We start from the raw sequence: 22500 nt of genomic DNA, 5'->3' as shown, positions 1-22500 counted from the left end.
TATTCATCTCCTCACATCATTTTTCACTCCTTTCACATCGGCGTTTTTAAAATTAAGTGTGTTTTTTGTGCAAATTCTACAGGAAAGAAAACAAAAGTATAAACGGTTTATAAAAAAAGCGTAACAACCGTTTTGACGACTTGCTGGTGTCTCCATCCTCAGTATTCTCCTACTGATATACCCCATGTCCTCAATCTCACCTCCCTCACCTTGTCTCCAAAATGTCCTACATGCGCTGTCCCTCTAATAAACTCATTTCTAATCCTGTCCATCGTCGTCACTCAAAACGAACATCTCAACATCTTCAGCTCTGCTACCTCCAGCTCCACCTCCTGTCTTTTACTCAATGCCACTGTCTCTAAATCATACAACATCTCAGGTCTCACCACAGTCCTATAAACTTTCCTTTCACTCTCACAGATACTCTTCTATCACAAATCACTCCTGCTATCACTCTTCTCCACCCACTCCACCCTGCCTGCACTCTTTTCTTCACTTCTCTAACACACTCTCCATTACTCTGCACTGTTGACCCCGGGTACCTGAACTCCTCCACCTGTAACCGCACCCCTCCACTGCCCTCCCTCTCATTCACACACATGTACTCTGTCTTACTCCTACTGACTTTCATTCCTCTTCTCTCCAGCGTGTACCTTTACCTCTCCAGGCTCTTCTTCACCTGCTCACTACTCTCACCACAAATCACAATAACATCAACAAACATCATAATCCAGGGAGACTCTTGTCTGACCTCGTCCATCAACCTGTCTATCACCACTGCAAACAGGAAAGGGCTCAGAGCCAATCCTTGATGCAGTTCAACCTCCACCTTGAACCAGTCTGTCGTTGCTACTGCACACTTCACTGCTGTCACACTGTCCTCATACATGTCCTGCACCACCCTCACATACTTCTCTGACACACCAGACTTCTTCATACAATACCACAACTCCTCTCTCTTACTGAATTTCACTGAGACTTGGCCTTTAAAAAAGTCCACTGTTTAGCTAGAGACTCACTCCGTACACCGAGGAGACGGACCGCAGACTCCGCTAAGGTTAAAGGGGGAGGAGTCTGTGCGAATTAATAACTCGTTGTGCAGAGACATACAGACTGTTTATAAGCACTGGTCACCAGATGTGGAGTTTTTACTGCTGAAATGCCGTCCTTACTCTCTACAGAGGGGATTTACTGCTGTGTTTTTAATATTATCAGCTGTTTACATCCCCCCGCCCGCTAACTCCATGGTAGTGCTACGCAAACTCCACGACACTATTAGCGCGGTTAAGACGGCTCATCGCCACACTGTTTTAATCACAGCAGGCGACTTTAAGCAGTTTAACTTAAGGACTGTATTTCCTAAATATTATCAGCATGTGGGCATGATCCAGCCTTGATCAAAACACATTAGATCATGTTTACAGCAATATATATGGTGCACCTGCCCCCTGCCCCTGCCCCCTCCCCCCACTTCGGACATTCAGACCACATTTCTCTGTTCCTGTATAACAAAATAAAATCCTTTAATACTCATCATTACATATTAATCAAACGCCGGCTTTTCCTCAAACACAAACCTGGAGTCATTCATCTTCATCTGGGCTTTGTTTAATACACACACACACACACACACACACACACACACACACACACACACACTGACCTTTGTTGTAACTATTAGATATCTTGATTAATATGTAATGATGAGTATTAAAGGATGTTATTTTGTTAAGATAATTATCACAACATCTGACATTAGATGTCTAATATAAGTTTAGAAAAAGTTCAAATAAATAAATAAATAAAAATAGGTGTTTGATTAGATTTAGTAAAATAGTTCAGGAGGGGAAAAGGAAAAACCCTTTCTGGACTTTTCCACATGTACATTTTTTGTTTATTTTTTGAAGGAAGTGAAATAAAGAATGATGTGTGAAGTTTTTAAAGATTTTTTCTTGATTTATTCTGTAAACAATTTATTTGTGTTTTTTTAAATACACTTGAAAAATGTATAATTATTGCTTGTTTTTATCCGAGCTTAAAAAATGAAGTGAAATAAAATAACGAGACCTTCACAAAGTAATATCTAGAGATACAGGTAGACCACCAGTGACTTAAATACGGACCGAAAAACGGTTGTAATTCGAGAAGAGTGACTTCTTTATGATTCCTCCTGACGCAGACATAAACAGTGTGAACACATTTACTTTTATTACATGGTACAAATAAAGTAAATAGATAGATAGATATATATATATATATATATATATATAATTTTTTCTCTTGTCTGAGGTGACCGTCGTATCTCTGAAATGGCGAGGGGTCGTAGGTCGGGGTCTGAATGTATATTAAACATTTCATAAACAATACTTTTTTAATTTCCTTTTTTTTAAGGAATTAAAAAAAAATCTAACATTGTGTTGGAGGTTTCGTGGCTCATGTTTGAAGGTCATTATGGAATTTGTGGAAATGGGATTAAGGATAAAAATGTCCATAAATTCCAGTTCCCTGGTGTTTTAAGGCTCGACGTCTCTAAGTCCAGTACCATGTGCTGAGATTGTTCACCACTCTGTATCCTTTGTGTCTTTGGATATGATCACAGATTCGACAGGCGTGTTCTAACCCGAAATATGAACTTTTAGTGGTGAAGTGTTGCCTCCAGGTGAAGTACTGCTCATACGCTTCCTGGTTCTGGTCCAGAAATTTCAGATGTTTTGCCAGTTCCTGAGGGGATTTGAAGTCGTCGGTGTGAATGAAGGAATGTGCTGGAATGAATTCCTCGTAGTTTTGCCGGTTCGAGCCGAGAACCACAGGAACCGTCCCGACCTTCATGGGGTTAAACAGCTTCTCGGTGAAGTAGTCCTTGTACACAGAGTTCTCGAAGGACAAGTAGAACTTGCAGCTGGGGAGGATTTTGTAGTACTCCTCCAGAGTCAGTCGTTTCTTGAAGGCGCCGCCGTACGTGTGCACCGAGACGTGTTTCCTCAACTCATAAAAATACCGCACTCTTCTGAAGCGCATGTTCCAGTTGTTGACGATCCAGCAAACTAACTTGTCCTTCTTTGGTATCCGGAAGCTTCTGTCTTGCTCGGACACTTGGACGATTCTCCCGTAAGGAACCCAGACATCTGAGTCTCTGCGGTAACTTGAGGTCAAGTTGAACATCCCGTCCAGACGAGCTTGTCTTGGAGAATTCCCCGGAGACTCCATGTTCATCCAGACCCACATCTGGAGCGGCGGTCTTTTCATCCGGAGCAGTTCGGTCACGTTGTTATGGATGTCCTTGTGATGAAACATGACTCCGTCAGCTGCTTCATACTCGCTCCGGTCATCTGTCAAGCGACAGCCGGTGATGTTGAACAACTTGCTGCAGGAACTTGCCCTCATCTGATGTCCGAACGGCCATCTCCAGATCAAAATCACCGTTCCTTGATCTTCATCCTGCTCCTGCTCTTTTTCCTCCTCCTGGTTTGGCACCTCGTTGTTACACAGCAGCGAGCTCATAGACGGCATGTACAGGATGTAGATGAATCCTTCACAGCACATCAGCGTGATGAGGACCAGAAGGATCAGTCTGCGTCCTGCTGAACGTTCGGACCTCATGATTTATTTCTGAGGATAAAATATAGGAAAATAACATGAATTACATCATTATTATTATTAATCTCACATCCAGATACATTTATGTCCAACTCCAACCATAGACCAGGTCCACTGTGAAAAACGCTGCAGAAATCCACTTCAATTTATACACATTTATATCACATCAAATTATTCACTTCCTATTGATTTATCTATTTATTTATCTGTATTTTATCTGTAAATCTTCTATCTATCTATCTATCTATCTATCTATCTATCTATCTCTCTCTCTCTCTCTCTCTCTCTAGTAGCAGTCAGTAGTTAATGCACACCTTCTAATTTAAAGGTTTTTTTTATTTGTATTATTTCCAACATTGTAACTCAATAGTGAAGAATCCAAACTATGAAAGAAAACATCTGGAGTTCTGTAGTAAACAAAAACAAAAGAAACAAAACAAAAGCTTATATTTTTGAAGTTTTAAGGCCATGATTGTGCCAAGCTGGCATTAAATCGGGTTTGTCACATGTGTTGCATACGGTGAACTTTCACAACAATAATAATAGATTATAATATTATTAAATAGGATTATTAGTACTAGTTATAGTATAATTAAAATTCAAATAATAATAATTATTATTATTATTAAAGTTTATACGCACAAAGTTTCACAGATTGGTGAGGCTCCGCCCATCGTTACCTCTGAGAGACTCTGCTTCTCCAACATACACTATTTATACCCCAATCATCTCACTGACCTGCTGTCAATCATCTCACTGACCTGCTGTCAATCATCTCACTGACCTGCTGTCAATCATCTCACTGACAATCATCTCACTGACCTGCTGACAATCACCTCACTGTCAATCATCTCACTGACCTGCTGTCAATCATCTCACTGACCTGCTGTCAATCACCCATTACATACTCACTGTCACCTTATTTATATATGCTGTATATATAATATAATATAAACTACACAACGTTTCTGTGCACTATAATAAACTCAACTGTTCCAACCTTCTGCTCACAATATAATCTTTTATCCCGAGAACAATGTTCAGGGACACGCTGTCGCTTTATTAGATCTCTCTATCGTGATTCATCATTTATATTCATTCATTATTTATTTCATTTATTCTGTTTTTATTTCACTGTTTACTCTATAAACAAAAATATATAGAATTATTTACCTCCAGATTATAAACCGACGTTCCTCTCCTTCACTGATAGTCAGAGCTTGAACACAATGTGTGTGTGTGTGTGTGTGTGTGTGTGTGTGTGTGTGTGTGTGTGTGTGTGTGTGTGTGGATTTAGCTAGCTTTCTTAAGTTACATCAAGATCTGGTGTTCACACCCAGCTTTACACACACACACACACACACACACACACACACATTCTTTGAATGGAAAAATGGGCCATTTTAAACAAAAAGTGTGTGTGTATGTGTGTGTGTGTGTGTGTGTGTCTGTGTGTGTGTGTGTGTGTGTATAATTGGTGTATTATGTGTGATATCACTTCACCCAGGAAGACAGAAGAGGTTTGAGACTGAAACCCTCTGTCCTCCAAAACCTTCTTCTCTTTTCACATCAAAGATCACCATGAGACGAATATGAGACGATAGTTTTGAGTTTCAGATTAGATTTCTTGTTATTTATACCTGCACGTGTTAAAGCGCATAACACACATTTACATCTACAGTATTTAGCAGACATCCGTGTCCAGAGCGATGTATAAAAGAGCTTTAAGTCTCTATCGATGAATGAATCTACACTGATACACACGTCTACAAACAAGATCAAATCAGCCTCAACTCTGCTGAGAGAAATGTATGTTTTGTTGTTTTAAACTAAGCAAACCTGCTAATTGATTTTAGTTGAAGTGTTTCAGGAAGAGGAAGATCTTCACCCAACAGATCAGTGATGTATATAAAGTGTGAGAGTTCATGTTTGTGTAAATAACAGTTTTGTGCGTCAGGTATGATAAAGAGTTACTGTAGAAATTTGTACACTATACAGCAATAACAGTGTGTGTACATGTACAGATGATGTGATGACTGCAGCACTTATAGATCTGAAGCAGGGAATATATTTATGGTGAGATGTTAATGAGGCTGATTGCCTGGAGAAAGAAACTGTTCCTGTGTCTGGTGGTTTTGGTAAACAGAGTTCTGTAGCGCCTGCCAGAAGGGAGGAGCTGAAAGATGTTGTGTCCAGGGTGTGAAGAGTCAGTAGTGATTTTTCCTGCCTGGTTTCTGTTGTGAAACTTCCATGGAATCTCCGCCGCTGGGTGAGCTGGTGAAGGTGCTCGTCGAGCTCCAGCAGACCCAACACCAAGCCCAGTTGACACAGGTGCCCATCGAACAGGAACAGCAGTTCAAGGAGTTTATCCGTGCCCAGGCGGAGGACTGAAAGGCATTCCCGAAGCACGCTGGGCAGACGAGAAGCTCCCACCAACACCACCCCCTGACACCTGCAGCCAGCATCCTGCTCGATAAGATGGGACCACAGGATGACGCAGAGGCATTCCTGGAACTGTTTGAACGTGTGGCCTCACAAGAAAGTGGCCAGACTCAGAGCGAGCGCTCCAAGTCCTGCCGCTTCTTTCCGGGGAAGCTCAGCTTGCCGCACAGCAACTGCCGGCCGTTCACATACTAGATTACAACTTCCTGATGCATGCGATCCTCCAGCGAATGGGACGGGCCCGGGAGCATCACAGACAGCGGTTCCAGTCCCGGACACTTTGGAAGGTCGGCCGGCCGGGAGGTGGCTACTGGACAAGGACCGGAGTGCCGACAAGGTCCTTGACCTCATAGTACTGGAGCAGTTCGTTGCACTGCTTTCCCCGCGAACGTCGGAATGGGTCCAGTGCCAGCGTCCGGCAGCGGTAGATAAGGCGGTCCAGCTGGCTGAAGACCACTTGGCTGCATACCTGCATACCGGTGAGTATCCAAGGAGGTACACACCACTCATTGGTGGATTTGGGCTGTGGGCAGACCGGTGCGATGCGAGGTCTTTAATACTGCACGCCGGGTGAAGGTGAAGTGTGTGCACAAGGATATCCATGAATATCCACTTGTAGCCATCACTGTCCACACTGCTTATAATAGAAGGAGCCATCTATCTATCTATCTATCTATCTATCTATCTATCTATCTATCTATCTATCTATCTATCTATCTATCTATCTATCTATCTATCTATCTATCTATCTATAATCTTGTTTCCATGTGCTGAACATTTGAGGAACATCTCTGCTGCTGTTAACTCAATTTAATTCATGTTTATTTGTATTGAGCTTTTAATAATGAACATCATCTCAGAGCAGCTTTACACAGATAATGTGGAGATAAAAATGAAGATGCAGAAGGAAGAAACCTTGAGAGGAACCAGACTCAAGAGAAAACCTCATCCTCATCTGGGTTCCACCGAATGTCCATTTATTACAGATAAACGATGTTGAGGAGCAGTGAACGACCATGAACTAAACTCTAGTCTGATTCTTCCTGACAAGGAGGAGTTTGGTATCTTGTATGGTTTCTTCTCTATATTTTTGAATGATGTATTGTGAGAACATTCCAGAATGACATATTGATTATACAGTTTGTGCAGTGAAGCTGATGGATCTTCTCCTGAATACCTCATGCTTCTGCTGTAGATAAGATAATCAGAGCTATTAAATGTGTAAATGATTAATCCAACAGCGCTCATCTGGGCACCATAAAACACCTGTCCATCACGTGTTCCTGTTCTCCACAGGTTTATTAATAAACACCAGGAACTCAATTCGAAACTCTCGCTCATTTTCAACCTCAGATCTCAAACCCAAATGTCTTCAGGCTTCAGAGGAAAAAACCCCTGGCTTCGAATCTCTCAGATGTGATTCCTGATTACTCCTGTGTCATTTTATAGAAACTACATAATGATGGTGAAAAATCCTGATGCATTTCATTAATAAATAATATGTTCGGACAATTTAATGTTTATTATAATATAATGTATTTTTTATGTATTTATTTGACTAAATATTTGAGAAAATGTAAAAGATTTTAAATATTTATTTAATTTATTTGTAGCTGTTACTTTCCTTAAACTGTAATATATTTGCATATTAATAATTTATAATAATATGATTTATATTTTATACAATGTATTATTTATTGAATAGAAGATATTTAAACTATTTTAATATTAACAATCTAATAGGTTTTAATATTAAGATATTTTATTATATATTGTTATAAAAATATGAATATATATATATATATATACAGTATATATATATATATATATATATATTTATTCATATTTTTATAACAATATATAATAAAATATCTATATATATATATATACAGTGGAACCTTGAGAGTATCTGATCGTTCACGAGAAGCCGCGAGTGACTCGAAAGTTCAGAGTAACATTTTCAAACAGAGTTTGTACTAAAAATTACATAAGAATGTTTAAAAAACAATTTTATTATTTTATTATTCATTTAAAGTAGTAAATAAAACATTTATGACAAGTAATTCACAGTTTCTGTTGAGTTTATAGTTGATTACATGAACCCAGTCATTAGTGTTACACAGGTCAGGAGACTCTCAGTGTCTCAAGTCCAGATAAATGTGGAGGTTTGTGTTATGAAGGACATCCAGAGTAAAAAAGATTTTAAATATTTCCAAATTAAATATACGGATCAGGAATCAGAATTTCATAGCGGATCGGTCGAGGCCCGGATTACCAACAACCACCACAGGTATCATTAACAACAGGGTACTGGTGTAAACTGGGCTTCTGTTGGCTGAAGGAGGAGAAGGAGAGGAGGAAGACGTCTACAGAGACAGCAGGGAAAGGAGAAGTGGAGGAGAAGTGGAGGAGAAGTGGAGGAGAAGGAGAGGAGGAAGATGTCTACAGAGACAGCAGGGAAAGGAGAAGTGGAGGAGAAGTGGAGGAGAAGTGGAGGAGAGTGAAGGAGAAAGATGTCTACAGAGACAGCAGGAAAGGAGAAGTGGAGGAGAGAGGAGGAGAAGAAGAGGAGGAAGACGTCTACAGAGACAGCAGGAAAGGAGAAGTGTAGGAGAGTAGAGGTTCGGGTTGGTACTTTAAATGTTGGTACTATGACGGGTAAAGGGAGAGATAGCTGATATGATGGAGAGGAGAAAGGTAGATATGCTGTGTGTTCAGGAGACCAAGTGGAAAGGGAGTAAGAGCAGGAACATTGGAGGTGGGTTTAAACTGTTTTATCATGGTGTGGATGGAAGAGAAATGGTGTAGGGGTGATTCTGAAGGAAGAGTACAGTAAGAGTGTAGTGGAGGTGAAGAGAGTTTCTGATAGGGTGATGATCGTGAAGGTGGAAGTTGAAGGATGATGATAAATGTCATCAGTGCCTATGCTCCACAAGTTGGCTGTGAGATGGAGGAGAAGGAAAGATTCTGGAGTGAATTAGATGAAGTGGTAGATGGTGTACCTAGGAATGAAAGATTGGTGATTGGGGCAGACTTTAATGGGCATGTAGGTGAAGGGAACAGAGGTGATGAGGAGGTGATGGTAGGTATGGTGTTAAGGAGAGGAATGTAGAAGGGCAGATGGTGGTAAATTTTGCTAAAAGGATGGAAATGGCAGTGGTGAACACGCATTTTAAGAAGAAGGAGGATCATAGGGTGACGTATAAGAGTGGAGGAAGGTGCACACAGGTGGACTATGTGCTATGCAGGAGATGCAACCTGAAGGAGATTGGAGACTGTAAGGTGTTGGCAGGGGACAGTGTAGCTAGACAGCATCGGATGGTGGTCTGTAGGATGGTTGTGAAGGTGAAGAAGAAGAGGAGGAGAGTGAGGACTGAAATAAGAATAAGATGGTGGAAACTGAAGGAGGAAGACTGTAGTGTGAGGTTCAGGGAAGAGGTCAGACAGAGGCTCAGTGGTGGTGAAGAGGTGCTGGATGATTGGGGAACTACTGCAGAAGTGATGGAGACAGTTAGAAAGGTTCTTGGTGTGACATCTGGAAATAGAAAGGAAGACAAGGAGACGTGGTGGTGGAATGAGGAAGTGCAGGAGAGCAGAAGGAGAAAGAGGTTGGAGAAACAGAATTTAGGTCAACAGAGTGATGAGAAAAGTAGGCAGGAGTACAAGGAGATGCGGCAGCAGGTAAAAGGGATGTGGCGAAAGTCAAGGAAAAGGCATATGAGGAGCTGTATAGAGGTTGGACACTGAGGAAGGAGAAACGGATTTGTAGTGATTGTCCAGGCAGAGGAACCGAGCTGGGAAGGATGTGATGCAAGTTAGAGCAATAAAGGTGCAGGCAGGGTGGAGTGGGTGGAGAAGAGTGATAGCAGGAGTGATTTGTGATAGAAGAGTATCTGTGAGAGTGAAAGGGAAAGTTTATAGGACTGTGGTGAGACCTGAGATGTTGTATGGATTAGAGACAGTGGCATTGAGTAAAAGACAGGAGGTGGAGCTGGAGGTAGCAGAGCTGAAGATGTTGAGATGTTCGTTGGGAGTGACGACGATGGACAGGATTAGAAATGAGTTTATTAGAGGGACAGCGCATGTAGGACGTTTTGGAGACAAGGTGAGGGAGGTGAGATTGAGATGGTTTGGACATGTGCAGAGGAGGGACATGGGGTATATCAGTAGGAGAATGCTGAGGATGGAGACACCAGGAAGAAGGCAAAGAGGAAGACCAAGAAGGAGGTTTATGGATGTGGTGAGAGAAGACATACAGGTAGTTGGTGTGAAAGAGGCAGATGTAGAGGACAGGGGGGAATGGAGACGGATGATCCGCTGTGGCGCCCCCTAATGGAAGAAGCCAAAAGAAGAAGAAGAAAATATTTTATTATTTACTTTTGTTATAATACAAAATATATATTTTACGTGTTTTTGTATAATATTTAACAGTGATTATTATTTTTAATATTTATTTAATATTAATTATTATTAATTGTATTCACTTCTTTTTACTGTATAATCCATTTGTTTATTTATTCTTATTAAATTCTTAAACTCTAAGTGGCGCCCTCAAAATCAATCAAACTAAAAGCCTCAACAGAAGAAGAAGAGTCCGGGCCGAATCCCAAATTCCTCCTTAGTTATTGTGAAGTGCACTAATCCAATACACCGTGTTCTTGTCTTATTCCTGATGTACTTTGTAGTGCGCCTACATAGGGAACATCTCCCTGTTTAGACTTGAACCATGGTACCCGGCGCTGTTAGCATAACTAGCTTAATAATCACAGGGCCATAAACTAGCTTCATGCTAATCTCGATTCGGTAAATAAAATAATACTAATAAACACTTTTCTTACACTTCGATCATAAATAATAACAAATATACGCGTTTTAAACTAATTTAAATAGTTACTGTTGTTCGTATTTGTCGTGTTGTGGCAGTTAAGCAGTGCGCGAGGCGTAACGCTCCAAACCGCTCTGTGCGCCCTACATATGTGCACTACATAGGGTCTGTGTTTGCGTGTTTAAAACCATATCTAGTGCACTTCGTCTTCCTTAGGACGTCGTTTGGGATGCAGCCGGTCGCCTCAGTTGATCAGTGGTGAGTTCTAAAGGTCTGGATTCATGAGCTTTAATATTCTGGTGGTGTTTGAAGCTACCTGGAATAATAATAATGATAATAATGATAATAATAATAATAATAATATAAAAAATAAACAAATTATGAATAATAACAAATGTATCCCTGTTGATGTGTCTTAAAATCTGACAGAGGAATCTTAAGAGGAACCACATCCTCATCATGACCTCAGATGTTCACTCCAAAATACTATTACTGACATATAAAGCACTTAACGCTCTCACGCTGCAGTATCTGAGTGAACTTCTGTACCAGGATGATCCTCCACACCTACTTAGATCAAAAGGTGCAGGCTATTTGTTGGTACCTCAAATAATGAAGACTCCAGCAGGGGGCAGATGTTTCTCTTATAAACCCCACAGTTATGGAACAACCTTCCAATCAGTGTTCGGGACTCAGACACAGTCTCAGTGTTCAAGTCGAGGCTGAACACATATTTATTTAGTGGAGTCTTTAGTCAGTTGGTGTTTGTGAGGTAAAGGAGCAGATCTGGAGGGATCATGGATATGGAGTGTTTGGTGAACTGGGATATTCGGATGCTGTCGTCCCCTCACTCTCACACGTTCACTCAGGATTGTTGATGGTGGTGTGGTGGGTCATTTCTTATCCCAGAGATCCTCATGTTACCCTCTGGTTCTTCCTTTTAGTTAAGTTCATCTAAACGTCCTACCTCTGGATGGAGTTCCTGTGCAGATGAAGATGGTTCCACATAAACAGCTTAAAGATCCATGAAGTTTTTGAGCAACTCAGGAACCATGAAGATGGATTTGGACCGTAATTAATATCACCTGGTTCAGGAATAAAATCGCCATGAACTGAGTCTCCATCACTGAACCTCAACAACGATGGAACTGTAATGAATGGACATTTGGTGTTGAGGATAAGGATGGGTTCCCTTTAGAGTTTCAGGTTCCTTTCAAGGTTTCTGCCTCATACCGTCTCAGTGCTGTGAAGCTGCTTCGGGACTCTTCAATGGTAAAAACGAGACCGTGATCCTGTTTGTGGTGATTGGAGTCATGGTTCCCAACTGATGATCATGCACATGGTGTCTTCAGGATTGGTGTCTTGGTGAGTGGTATCAGAGGTAGATCAGGATGGATCAAGCAGGTCCAGTAAGAAAAAAGGGGGTCAGGACCACTGGGATCTCAGGAGGAGCTTGACTTGACTGACAGAGATAATTGGATGTGCATATCATCATGTGATGGTGAAGTCCAGAACTAGCCATGACTTTCACCTATGCTTCCTACAGAAATACAGCCAGACTACACTTCTAGTAATACTACACTCCATCTACATTTTAAGCTCATCTTCAGTATCCTCACTTTTTCTTGGTCAAGGTTGTGGTAGATCTTGACCACCCACTGTAACCCTGGAGAATTTACCACAGATCATGAGCTACAAGTGAGCTTCAGCCATTTATAATGTGGTCCAACACATATTATATTTCCTGGATAGTTAACCTTTGGAGCTTGAGGAGCATCTGGTGCACTATTTATCACGATCTTGTGTTCTAATTTACTCCTGACTCCAACTACACAGTTAGATTGTGGAAAAGGATGATAAAGTATGGAATTGGTTTGGAGTGATTTCCAGGTCTGGATTAGTTTTGGGGGCCGTATCAGTGTGAACATGACTAAAAGGTGGTTTTCTCTGTTAGAAGCAGAAAGATCTGCGCTAGTCTGGATCTGCACAGCTCTGATTGGTTGTTGTGTTCTGAGGCAGCATACAGCGCCCCCTAGTGTGCGACTAAACACGTGGAAATCATCAGAGATTGTAACGTATGTTATAGTTGGAATTTAAAATCGTTGTTTGAGATGTTAAATATGGTCTTAAAGATCTTAAGGGAGGTCTGTATATATGAGTCTGGAAAAGTCTTGAGATGAATAATGTGTAGGAACCCTGAAGTGTGATCTAACACAGTGTCTGCATGCTGATGAATATTTTACTCCATACCTGTAGCCTGGATTACATTCAGATTATCTTCTTCTTTTCAGATCTTCAGTGTGATGGAACATGGCCCTGCAGCAGCTTCTGTTTCTCCTCAGGCCACACGCGAGCCGATTCTCACGATCAGTTGCCGTGTTCAAACACTTGAGCACAACAAATACAGAATCTGATAACACAAAAAACGACTGCAACCATGATAAAACAGATCCTTCAAACGTTGCTTCTGAGAACAAGTCATTGTTGGAGAACCTCAGTTTGCTGGGCGTGGACGTTCAGATGGCGCGACGGCGTCAGCCTGGCGTCTTCCGCAAAATCCAGACAAACGAGCAAGGGCTGATCGATTTCCTCGAACAAAAAGGCGCGAGTCGCGACATCATCGCTAGCATCATCTCCCGTTTTCCACGCGCCATAACCAGATCCGAGGAACACCTGGAGGAACGCTGGCGTCTTTGGCGCGGCATCTTCAACACAGACGCTGAGGTCGTTAACATCCTCAAACGTTCTCCGGAGTCGTTCTTCCGCTCGAGTGATAACGGCAACCTGGAGAAGAACATCCATTACCTAAGTTCATTAGGGATAAAACCTAAAGATCTGCACCGTCTCCTGACCATGGCCCCGAGGATCTTCTCGAACACTTTGGCACTGAATCGGATGATGGTGGAGCTTCTGGATAGTGTGTGCAAGAGCCTCGGAGGAACTGAAAACGAGAAGTTTGCTCGCACCGTCATTTCCAGAAACGTGTACATCCTGATACGGAGCACGAAGCGCGTCAGGTCCAACATTGAGTTCCTCCTGAGTGCGCTGGAGCTCAATAACGACGAGGCGCTCAAGCTTCTGCAGGGCCACGGCGCCAAAATCCTCGACTTGTCCCATGAAAGTTTGAAGACTAACTTCAGAAACCTGAAGCTGAAGCTGAAGTCTCTGGGCTGCAGCCAGGAACAGGTGAGGGAGCTGATCCTGAACTATGCTCCGATACTCTTTGTCTCCTCAGACACTCTGAACCAGAAGCTGGACTGCCTGGTTGAAGGTGGGATCGACATCAGACGCATCATAGAGAAGCCGAAAGTGATGGATTACAGCGTCACCACCCTGAAACACCGTCTGGAGCAGCTTCATCAACTAGGTTATGACTTTGAGGTGAACGGAATCAGCATCCTGGACTTGAGCACCAAACGTTTCAAATCTAAGTTGGAGAAACTACGAGAACTCTGAGTGTGAAGAGGTATCAGGGATGTAAACCTCAGTGAACTTTGATGTGTGGCCTTCAAACAAGTGTGCTCCTCATGGATAAGAGATCTCTCCAAATCGGCATGTAGTACCTACATCTATGGACCTGTCCTGTTTCTATTTCAGTGTTTCGTCAATCTTTACTTGAGCAGCAGTAGGTAGATTCCCAAACACTGCTCCGATATGAAGCTCCATGAAGACGTGAGGGTTGGAGTGGGAGAAGTTGCATGTCCTACACTGAACTCCTCCACCCTACTGGAATGAACTGGAACTAGAGCCTCTTCGTCCATCTTGACACCACTGCATGATCACTAATGGTAATGATAAAGGAACCTTCAGCCACATCTCTAAATCTAGTTTTCAGAAGAAAAGTGGAGCTCGTTATAAATGTGAGAAGGGAAATAAATATTGAATGAGATGTTCAACGTGGACATATGGGTGTCATTGTTAGGGGTGCACATACTTTTGGGTGTATTTGCATGTGCAGGTTGAAGACTTGTGGTCTACAGGGAGATCTTTGTCTACCAAAGAGAGATCAGTAAATGGGTGTCAAGGTGACTGACAACCTGTTTGGAGAACTAGAGAATATCAGTATTAGTGTGTTCTCTTTTCTTGAACATCTTGTTCCACATTTAGTCTTGGTTTGCTGTTATAATGAGCTCCACTCTTCTGGGAAGATGTTCCACTAGATTTTGTGAAAATATATTCAGCTACAAGAGTGTTAGTAAAGTCAGGTGCTGATGGAGGTAAGGTGAGGTGAGGAGGTTCCTGGGGTGCAGTCAGCGTTCACCTTTATCTCAATAGGGTTTAGCGCTCTATAGTGGGAGATCTTCAGTTTGAAGAAGAATCATGAAGCCGGGTGTCCCAATACTTTTGACCTGATCATGTATCTAAAACATTGAAAGCCTGAAGCTGTTATAAGTTTAGTGAGAACATGAATATCGACTACAGAAAGTACAAATGTATTAAATTGTTATTTAAAAACGGTGATTGTTGCTGTGGTGTAATAGGAATAAAACACCATGTGATCAGCCAATCAGAACGCACGATTCCGTTACGTGAGTATTTATTAAAATAATCCGTTAGATCCTCCGCATCTCATTATTGTGTACATGATGTAGAATTACACAGGAATGAATTATTAGCTGTAGCGGAAGCTAACGCAGATGTTAGCCTGATTTATCAGCAACGCACATAAAACAACAACAAACATACAAAATCAAACGTTTTATTAATTCAACAGTAAATTAAAGTATTAACTCTTTAATAACGGAGTGAAATATTGTGTAAGAGTTTTTAAGGCAGTAAAGATTTATATCACGTTCACACACAAACACGCTTTGTGTTCATTGAGACTGTAAACAGCGATGACGTGAAGCTGTTGATGTGGAGTAATTTTATTCAAAATAAAAGTCTTTTCTCAGACATTTAACATCAGATCTGAGGTAAAAGTCACTGTTCTGGACATTTCTGTATCATTTCCACCCCCACACAGTCTTCCACGTGTTAGTATAAAACACCGCTGAGGTAAATGTTTCTCCTCAGTAGCTAGATGATGCTAATGTGAACTCCTTTCTCTCTCTTTCTTTCTTTTTCAATGAAAAGTCATCCTTTTAAAATAAAAAATATCCTGTTTTTTTGTTAATTCTGTGGCTGAATGTATGTGTTTATCTACATCTAATTTTTTCATTATAATAAAAATGTGTTTTTTAGGTAAAGTCTGTTTTTTTACTGAAATATGCTGTGTCGATTCGATCCAAGTCATTTAAAAACACATTGAATTTATTAATATATGTAATTTATAAAACATTTTAAATCTCTGCACTAGAAGTCTATAATATATCTGAAAAGTCTCTTCTTAAAAATCGATTGCTTGCTGCTAGACGTACGAAAGTCCGAACATCGTCATTCTTATTAAAAATCTATAAAACAAGAATGGGAATGTTCTTATGATAGTGATTTGAGGAACGTGTCTGGAAAATTTCACAAAATTTGTTGGTGTGGACCAAACACACAAAAATTTTATTCAACGTTATTATAAGCTCTGCCACGTGTCAAACGTTTAAAAAACGTCTACTGGGAATCTTCTTCACATGTCCAAGCTTACAGGCTTTTTGGAAGGATGCATATCAATAATCTCTGAAACATCAGATTAACTTTGAGCTTGTTTCACGTCACTCATCATGAAAAGTGTTTTATATTTCACTCACAAGCAGCAAAAAAATTTCGACTTAAAAGCTGAAAATCTGAAACCCCCAGAAATAAAAAAACTGGATTAATGAGCTGATCTCCAGTTCTCCTGAAAAATACTGAATTCTGAAAACCCACAAACTCTGTCTGTATTTGGACCTCATGTTTCTGAAGTCTAGACTAGAGTGTTAGACTCTATTAACTCACAATTCACATATTTACTTTATTATTATTAATCAATTAATTGAGTAATTAATTCTTCTTTTTCTTTCGGCTGCTCCCATTAGGGGTCTCCACAGCAGATCATCCGTCTCCATACCACCCTGTCCTCTACATCTGCCTCTTTCACACCAAATACCTGCATGTCTTCCCTCACCACATCCATCTTCCTCTTTTCCTCCTTCCTGGTGGCTCCATCCTCAGCATTCTCCTACTGATATACCCCATGTCCCTCCTCTGCACATGTCCAAAACATCTCAATCTCACCTCCCTCACCTTGTCTCCAAAACGTCCTACATGCGCTGTCCCTCTAATAAACTCATTTCTAATCCTGTCCATCGTCGTCACTCCCAATGAACATCTCAACATCTTCAGCTCTGCTACCTCCAGCTCCACCTCCTGTCTTTTACTCAATGCCACTGTCTCTAATCCATACAACATCTCAGGTCTCACCACAGTCCTATAAACTTTCTCTTTCACTCTCACAGATACTCTTCTATCACAAATCACTCCTGCTATCACTCTTCTCCACCCACTCCACCCTGCCTGCACTCTTTTCTTCACTTCTCTAACACACTCTTCATTACTCTGCACTGTTGACCCCAGATACCTGAACTCCTCCACCTTCTCCACCTCTTCTACCTGTAATCGCACCTCTCCACCCCCTCCTCTCATTCACACACATGTACTCTGTCTTACTCCTACTGACTTTCATTCCCCTTCTCTCCAGCATGTACCTCCACCTCTCCAGGCTCTTCTCAACCTGCTCACTACTCTCACCACAAATCACAATATCATCCACAAACATCATAGTCCACGGAGACTCCTGTGTGATCTCGTCCATCAACCTGACCATCCCCACTGCAAACAGGAAAGGGCTTAGAGCCGATCCTTGATGCAGTCCAACCTCCACCTTGAACCAGTCTGTCGTTCCTACTGCACACTTCACTGCTGTTACACTGTCCTCATACATGTCCTTCACCACCCTCACATACTTCTCTGACACACCAGAGTTTTTACTTCTAAACTTTATTAGTTACATTTACTTACATTTATCATTAATCTTTGTATTTTTCTACTTTTGGTTAACAATTTTGAGCGATATTACAAACATTCTGTGGTATTTTTTTTCATATTAATATTTTTGATAATATATAGAAATAAAATGTGTATATTTCACACCTGTATATTCCCAATGAGCATATCTTCAAAAATAATAATATACCATTATTATGTTTATGTTCATGTAGTATAATCTACGGGGTGTAGAATAATAATATTTTAATAAAAATAAAATAAGTGTGCACTTTTTTTTAGCAGAAAAAACAATATTCTTTACTTTTTATTTGCTGTGGAAGGCTGGGACGGAACTAAAAGCGTGTGCGCTTCGTGTTAGCCCCGAACACGTTTCAGTGTAACACCGAGACCGTGTCACGTTTCTGCAGGTGAGTTTACAGAAAACTGATTTTACTGGAATTAAACATAAAGTCAACAAACAAACAAATAAACATATAAACATGTGTGTTCTTATTATAATATTAATCACAGCTGTAATTAGCAGTTACCAATCAGAAGAGTTTATTAGTGTTTATTCGACGGTTAATTAATCTTATTGTTTTGTAAATAAATGATAGTTTTACATCTAGTACTTTATATAATGGATGGACGGATGGATGGATGGATGGATGGATGGATGGATAGACAGACAGACGAATATACGAAATGCAGTTCAGCATCATTCCGAAGTGCAAGTATTATTATCCTCTGTGGAAACTGACAGTGCAGATACACGTTATATATATATATATAGAGAGAGAGAGTGTAATATATATATATATATATATATATATATATATATATATATATATAGTGGAAGGTGCACACAGGTGGACTATGTGCTATGCAGGAGATGCAAGCTGAAGGAGATTGGAGACTGTAAGGTGTTGGCAGGGGACAGTGTAGCTAGACAGCATCAGATGGTGGTCTGTAGGATGTTTTTGGAGGTGAAGAAGAAGAGGAGGAGAGTGAGGACTGAAAGAAAAATAAGATGGTGGAAACTGAAGGAGGAAGACTGTAGTGTGAGGTTCAGGGAAGAGGTCAGACAGAGGCTCAGTGGTGGTGAAGAGGTGCTGGATGATTGTGGAACTACTGCAGAAGTGATGGAGACAGTTAGAAAGGTTCTTGGTGTGACATCTGGAAATAGAAAAGAAGACAAAGAGATGTGGTGGTGGAATGAGGAAGTGCAGGAGAGCAGAAGGAGAAAGAGGTTGGAGAAACAGAATTTAGGTCAACAGAGTGATGAGAAAAGTAGGCAGGAGAACAAGGAGATGCAGCAGCAGGTAAAGAGGGATGTGGTGAAAGACAAGGAAAAGGCATATGAGGAGCTGTAGGAGAAGTTGGACACAGAGGAAGGAGAAAAGGATTTGTAGTGATTGTCCAGGCAGAGGAACCGAGCTGGGAAGGATGTGCTGCAAGTTGTGCTGCACTCACTCTAGTTTCTGATGTGCATGTTCCTGTATCTCCTTCTTGATGGAAGGAGGTTGAACAGTTTCTAGCTGGTATTTGAGGATGATTGTGATGATGATGATGGAGGATGGTGGTGATGATGATTATGTTGTTGGAGGATGGTGATGATGATGGTGGTGGTGGTGGTGGTGATGATGATGGTGGTGGTGGTGATGTCGGATGGATGGATGATGATGATGATAATGATGGTGGGGATGATGGTGGTGGTGGTGTTGTAGGATGGAGGATGGTGATGATGTAGGATGGTGATGATGATGATGGTGATGATGATGATGATGGAGGATGATGGTGGTGGTGATATTGATGGTGGTGATGTTGATGTTATAGGAAGGATGATGATGATGATGATGATGATGATGGTGGTGGTGGAGATGTTGTAGGATGGTGATGATGATGGTGGTGGTGATGTTATAGGATGGAGGAGGATGATGATGATGGTGGTGATGTTGTAGGATGGAGGAGGATGATGATGATGGTGGTGATGTTGTAGGATGGAGGATGGTGATGATGATGGTGGTGGTGGTGATGATGATGATGTTATAGGATGGAGGATGATGATGGTGGTGGTGGTGATGGTGGTGGTGGTGGTAATGATGATGATGATGGTGGTGGTGGTGGTGGTGATGATAATGATGATGATGATGTTGTAGGATGGAGGACGGTGAGGTGAACGGTGCAGAGAGCAGCACAGTGCAGACCAGAGACAGAGGAGAAGCAGCCCTGAAGCTACAGTAAGAAAACCCCTGGAATCTCTTCTGAGATCAGTTCATGAGTGTTTTATTTGTTCCTCTGTGTATTCCAGCCATCGGTTTGCTTCTCTGATGATTTGAACATGCAGGTACGTCACCAACAAGGAGAAGTTCTACGAGTTTCTGGCTGCCGGATCAAAGAGCAAGGAAGCCCAGGATGAAACTGCGTCAGACGTAGCTCCTGCAGAACCGGAGCCAAAGAGACGGAGAGTAGAGGAGTGTGATGGAGAGACGGTGAAGGAGGAGGAGGAGAAGAAGAAAAAACGGAGGGGCCAGAATAAGTCAAGACCTCACATTAAACCTCACAGCTATGAAGATCGCAGACTCTGTCCTTCAGTTATACAGGTGTTTATACACACGCACACACACACACAAACGCCAACACACACACGCGCACTCACACTCACGCACATACACGCCAACACACACATGCGCACACACTCACAAGCACACACGCCAACACACACACACATACACACACGCATGCACTCACGCACACACGCCAACACACACCGCGTGCACTCACGCACACACACTCCTGGCACACACGCCAACACACACACACACACACACGCATGCACTCACGCACATGCCAACACACGCGTGCACTCACGCACACACTCACAAGCACACACGCCAACACACACACACACACACACACACACGTACTCACGCACACACTCACAAGCACACGCCAACACACACACACACACACACACACACACACACACACGTACTCACGCACACACTCACAAGCACACACGCCAACACACACGTGCATTCACGCACACTCACAAACACACGCCAACACACACACGCGTGCACTCGCGCACACTCACGAGCACACACGCCAACACACACACACGCATGCACTCACGCACACACTCACGAGCACACACGCCAACACACACACACACACACACGTACTCACGCACACACACACGAGCACATACGCCAACACACACATACACACACGTGTACTCACGCATACACTCACGAGCACACACGCCAAGACACACACGCATGCACTCACGCACACTCACGAGCACACGCCAACACACACGTGTGCACTCACGCACACACACACTCACGAGCACACGCCAACACACACACACATACACACACGCATGCACTCACGCACACACACTCACGAGCACACGCCAACACACACTCACGCACACACTCCACGAGCACACGCAACACACACACGTGTGCACTCACGCACACACACTCACGAGCACACACGCCAACACACACACACACGCATGCACTCACGCACACACACTCACGAGCACACACGCCAACACACACACGCGTGAGCACACGCCAACACACACGCGCATGCACTCACGCACACACACTCACGAGCACACACGCCAACACACACGTGTGCACTCACGCACACACACTCACGAGCACACACGCCCACACGCATGCACTCACGCACACACTCACGAGCACACGCAACACACACACACGCATGCACTCACGCACACACACTCACGAGCACACGCCAACACACACACACGTGTACTCACGCATACACTCACGAGCACACGCGCCCTCACATTTCATCATTTGATTTGATTTATTTAGATGTAATAATAATTAATTAAATACTCTTATTTTATTAACACATATTAGTAAAGTTTGTTATTCTGACTGAGTTTGATGCAATTCTTTGTTTTTTTGGACACTCTGATCACACAGGGGTCTGGCAGGAAGTGTTTCTATGGTGAGAAGTGTAAGTTCCTCCATGACGTGGCTGATTACATGTCCACCAAACCAAAAGATCTGGGAGATACCTGTTACCTTTACTCCACCTTTGGCAGGTGAGACGTCATCGTCACCTCAGACATTTCATACAGTGTCCATGATCAGGGTATTTATATAAACTGTGTGTGTGTGTGTGTGTGTGTGTGTGTGTGTGTGTGTGTGTGTGTGTGTGTGTAGATGTCATTATGGAGTCACCTGCAGGTTTGCTAAAGCTCACACTGGCCCTGATAACGAGAACCTGGTGAACGAGGAGCTGCGTAAAAGCCTGGAGAAAACAGAAACTGTGAGGAACGGTCTGGATAAAGAGCTCCAAAAACAACTCCGGAAGAGACAAGTGTCCTTCAAAAACTCTGAGAAGTTCCTCAAGAGCATCGGCGCAGGGAAAAAAACAGACAGGAAGTCGTCCGGGTCAGAAAACACACAGAAGGAGGCGGAACAGGAAGAGGAAGTGAGTCAGCATGAGAGCAAACAAGAAGATCCAACAGCTGAGAGCAACACTGAGGTATAACTGTCAGAAAACACGCCCCCTTCATTCAGAGTGACATGCAAAGACCACGCCCATTTGTTGTGAATACCACTGAGACCACTCCCATTTGTTTTGAATACCACTGAGACCACGCCCATTTCTTGGGAGTGACCCGCAAAGGCCACACCTATTTATTGTGAATGCCACAAAGACCACACCTATTTATTTAAGGACACACA

General features: G+C 42.3%; 3 protein-coding genes across 4 annotated transcripts in view; 2 read left to right on the top strand and 1 right to left on the bottom strand.

The window, feature by feature from the left end:
• Positions 1–2529: 2529 nt before the first annotated feature.
• Positions 2530–3600, bottom strand: LOC124392067 (4-galactosyl-N-acetylglucosaminide 3-alpha-L-fucosyltransferase 9-like). Its single transcript, XM_046858750.1, has one exon. It carries the CDS (start codon positions 3598–3600, stop codon positions 2530–2532), a length of 1071 nt encoding a protein of 356 aa, XP_046714706.1.
• A 7162-nt stretch (positions 3601–10762) lies between these two features.
• Positions 10763–15767, top strand: LOC124392974 (transcription termination factor 1b, mitochondrial). Of its 2 annotated transcripts, XM_046860295.1 has the most exons (3): positions 10763–11122; positions 11809–12229; positions 13156–15767. In XM_046860295.1, exon 3 carries the CDS (start codon positions 13175–13177, stop codon positions 14318–14320), a length of 1146 nt encoding a protein of 381 aa, XP_046716251.1. In that variant the 5' UTR covers positions 10763–11122; positions 11809–12229; positions 13156–13174; the 3' UTR covers positions 14321–15767. The 2 variants fall into 2 exon arrangements, with proteins under 2 accessions (XP_046716251.1, XP_046716250.1); XM_046860294.1 differs by lacking the exon at positions 11809–12229.
• Positions 15768–18066: 2299 nt separating this feature from the next.
• dus3l (dihydrouridine synthase 3-like (S. cerevisiae)) overlaps positions 18067–22500 on the top strand; it is a 17251-nt gene continuing 12817 nt past the window's right edge. The window contains exons 1-5 of the mRNA XM_046860288.1: positions 18067–18189; positions 19921–20001; positions 20109–20364; positions 21730–21851; positions 21973–22297. Of these exons, the coding sequence (XP_046716244.1) occupies positions 19922–20001; positions 20109–20364; positions 21730–21851; positions 21973–22297 (783 nt within the window). The 5' untranslated portion in view covers positions 18067–18189; position 19921. The remainder of the gene's footprint in view (positions 18190–19920; positions 20002–20108; positions 20365–21729; positions 21852–21972; positions 22298–22500) is intronic.

This window comes from Silurus meridionalis, chromosome 10 (genome assembly GCF_014805685.1).
Source record: "Silurus meridionalis isolate SWU-2019-XX chromosome 10, ASM1480568v1, whole genome shotgun sequence".
NCBI classification, from domain to species: Eukaryota; Metazoa; Chordata; class Actinopteri; order Siluriformes; family Siluridae; genus Silurus; species Silurus meridionalis.
This window is presented reverse-complemented; position numbering and strand designations above follow the sequence as displayed.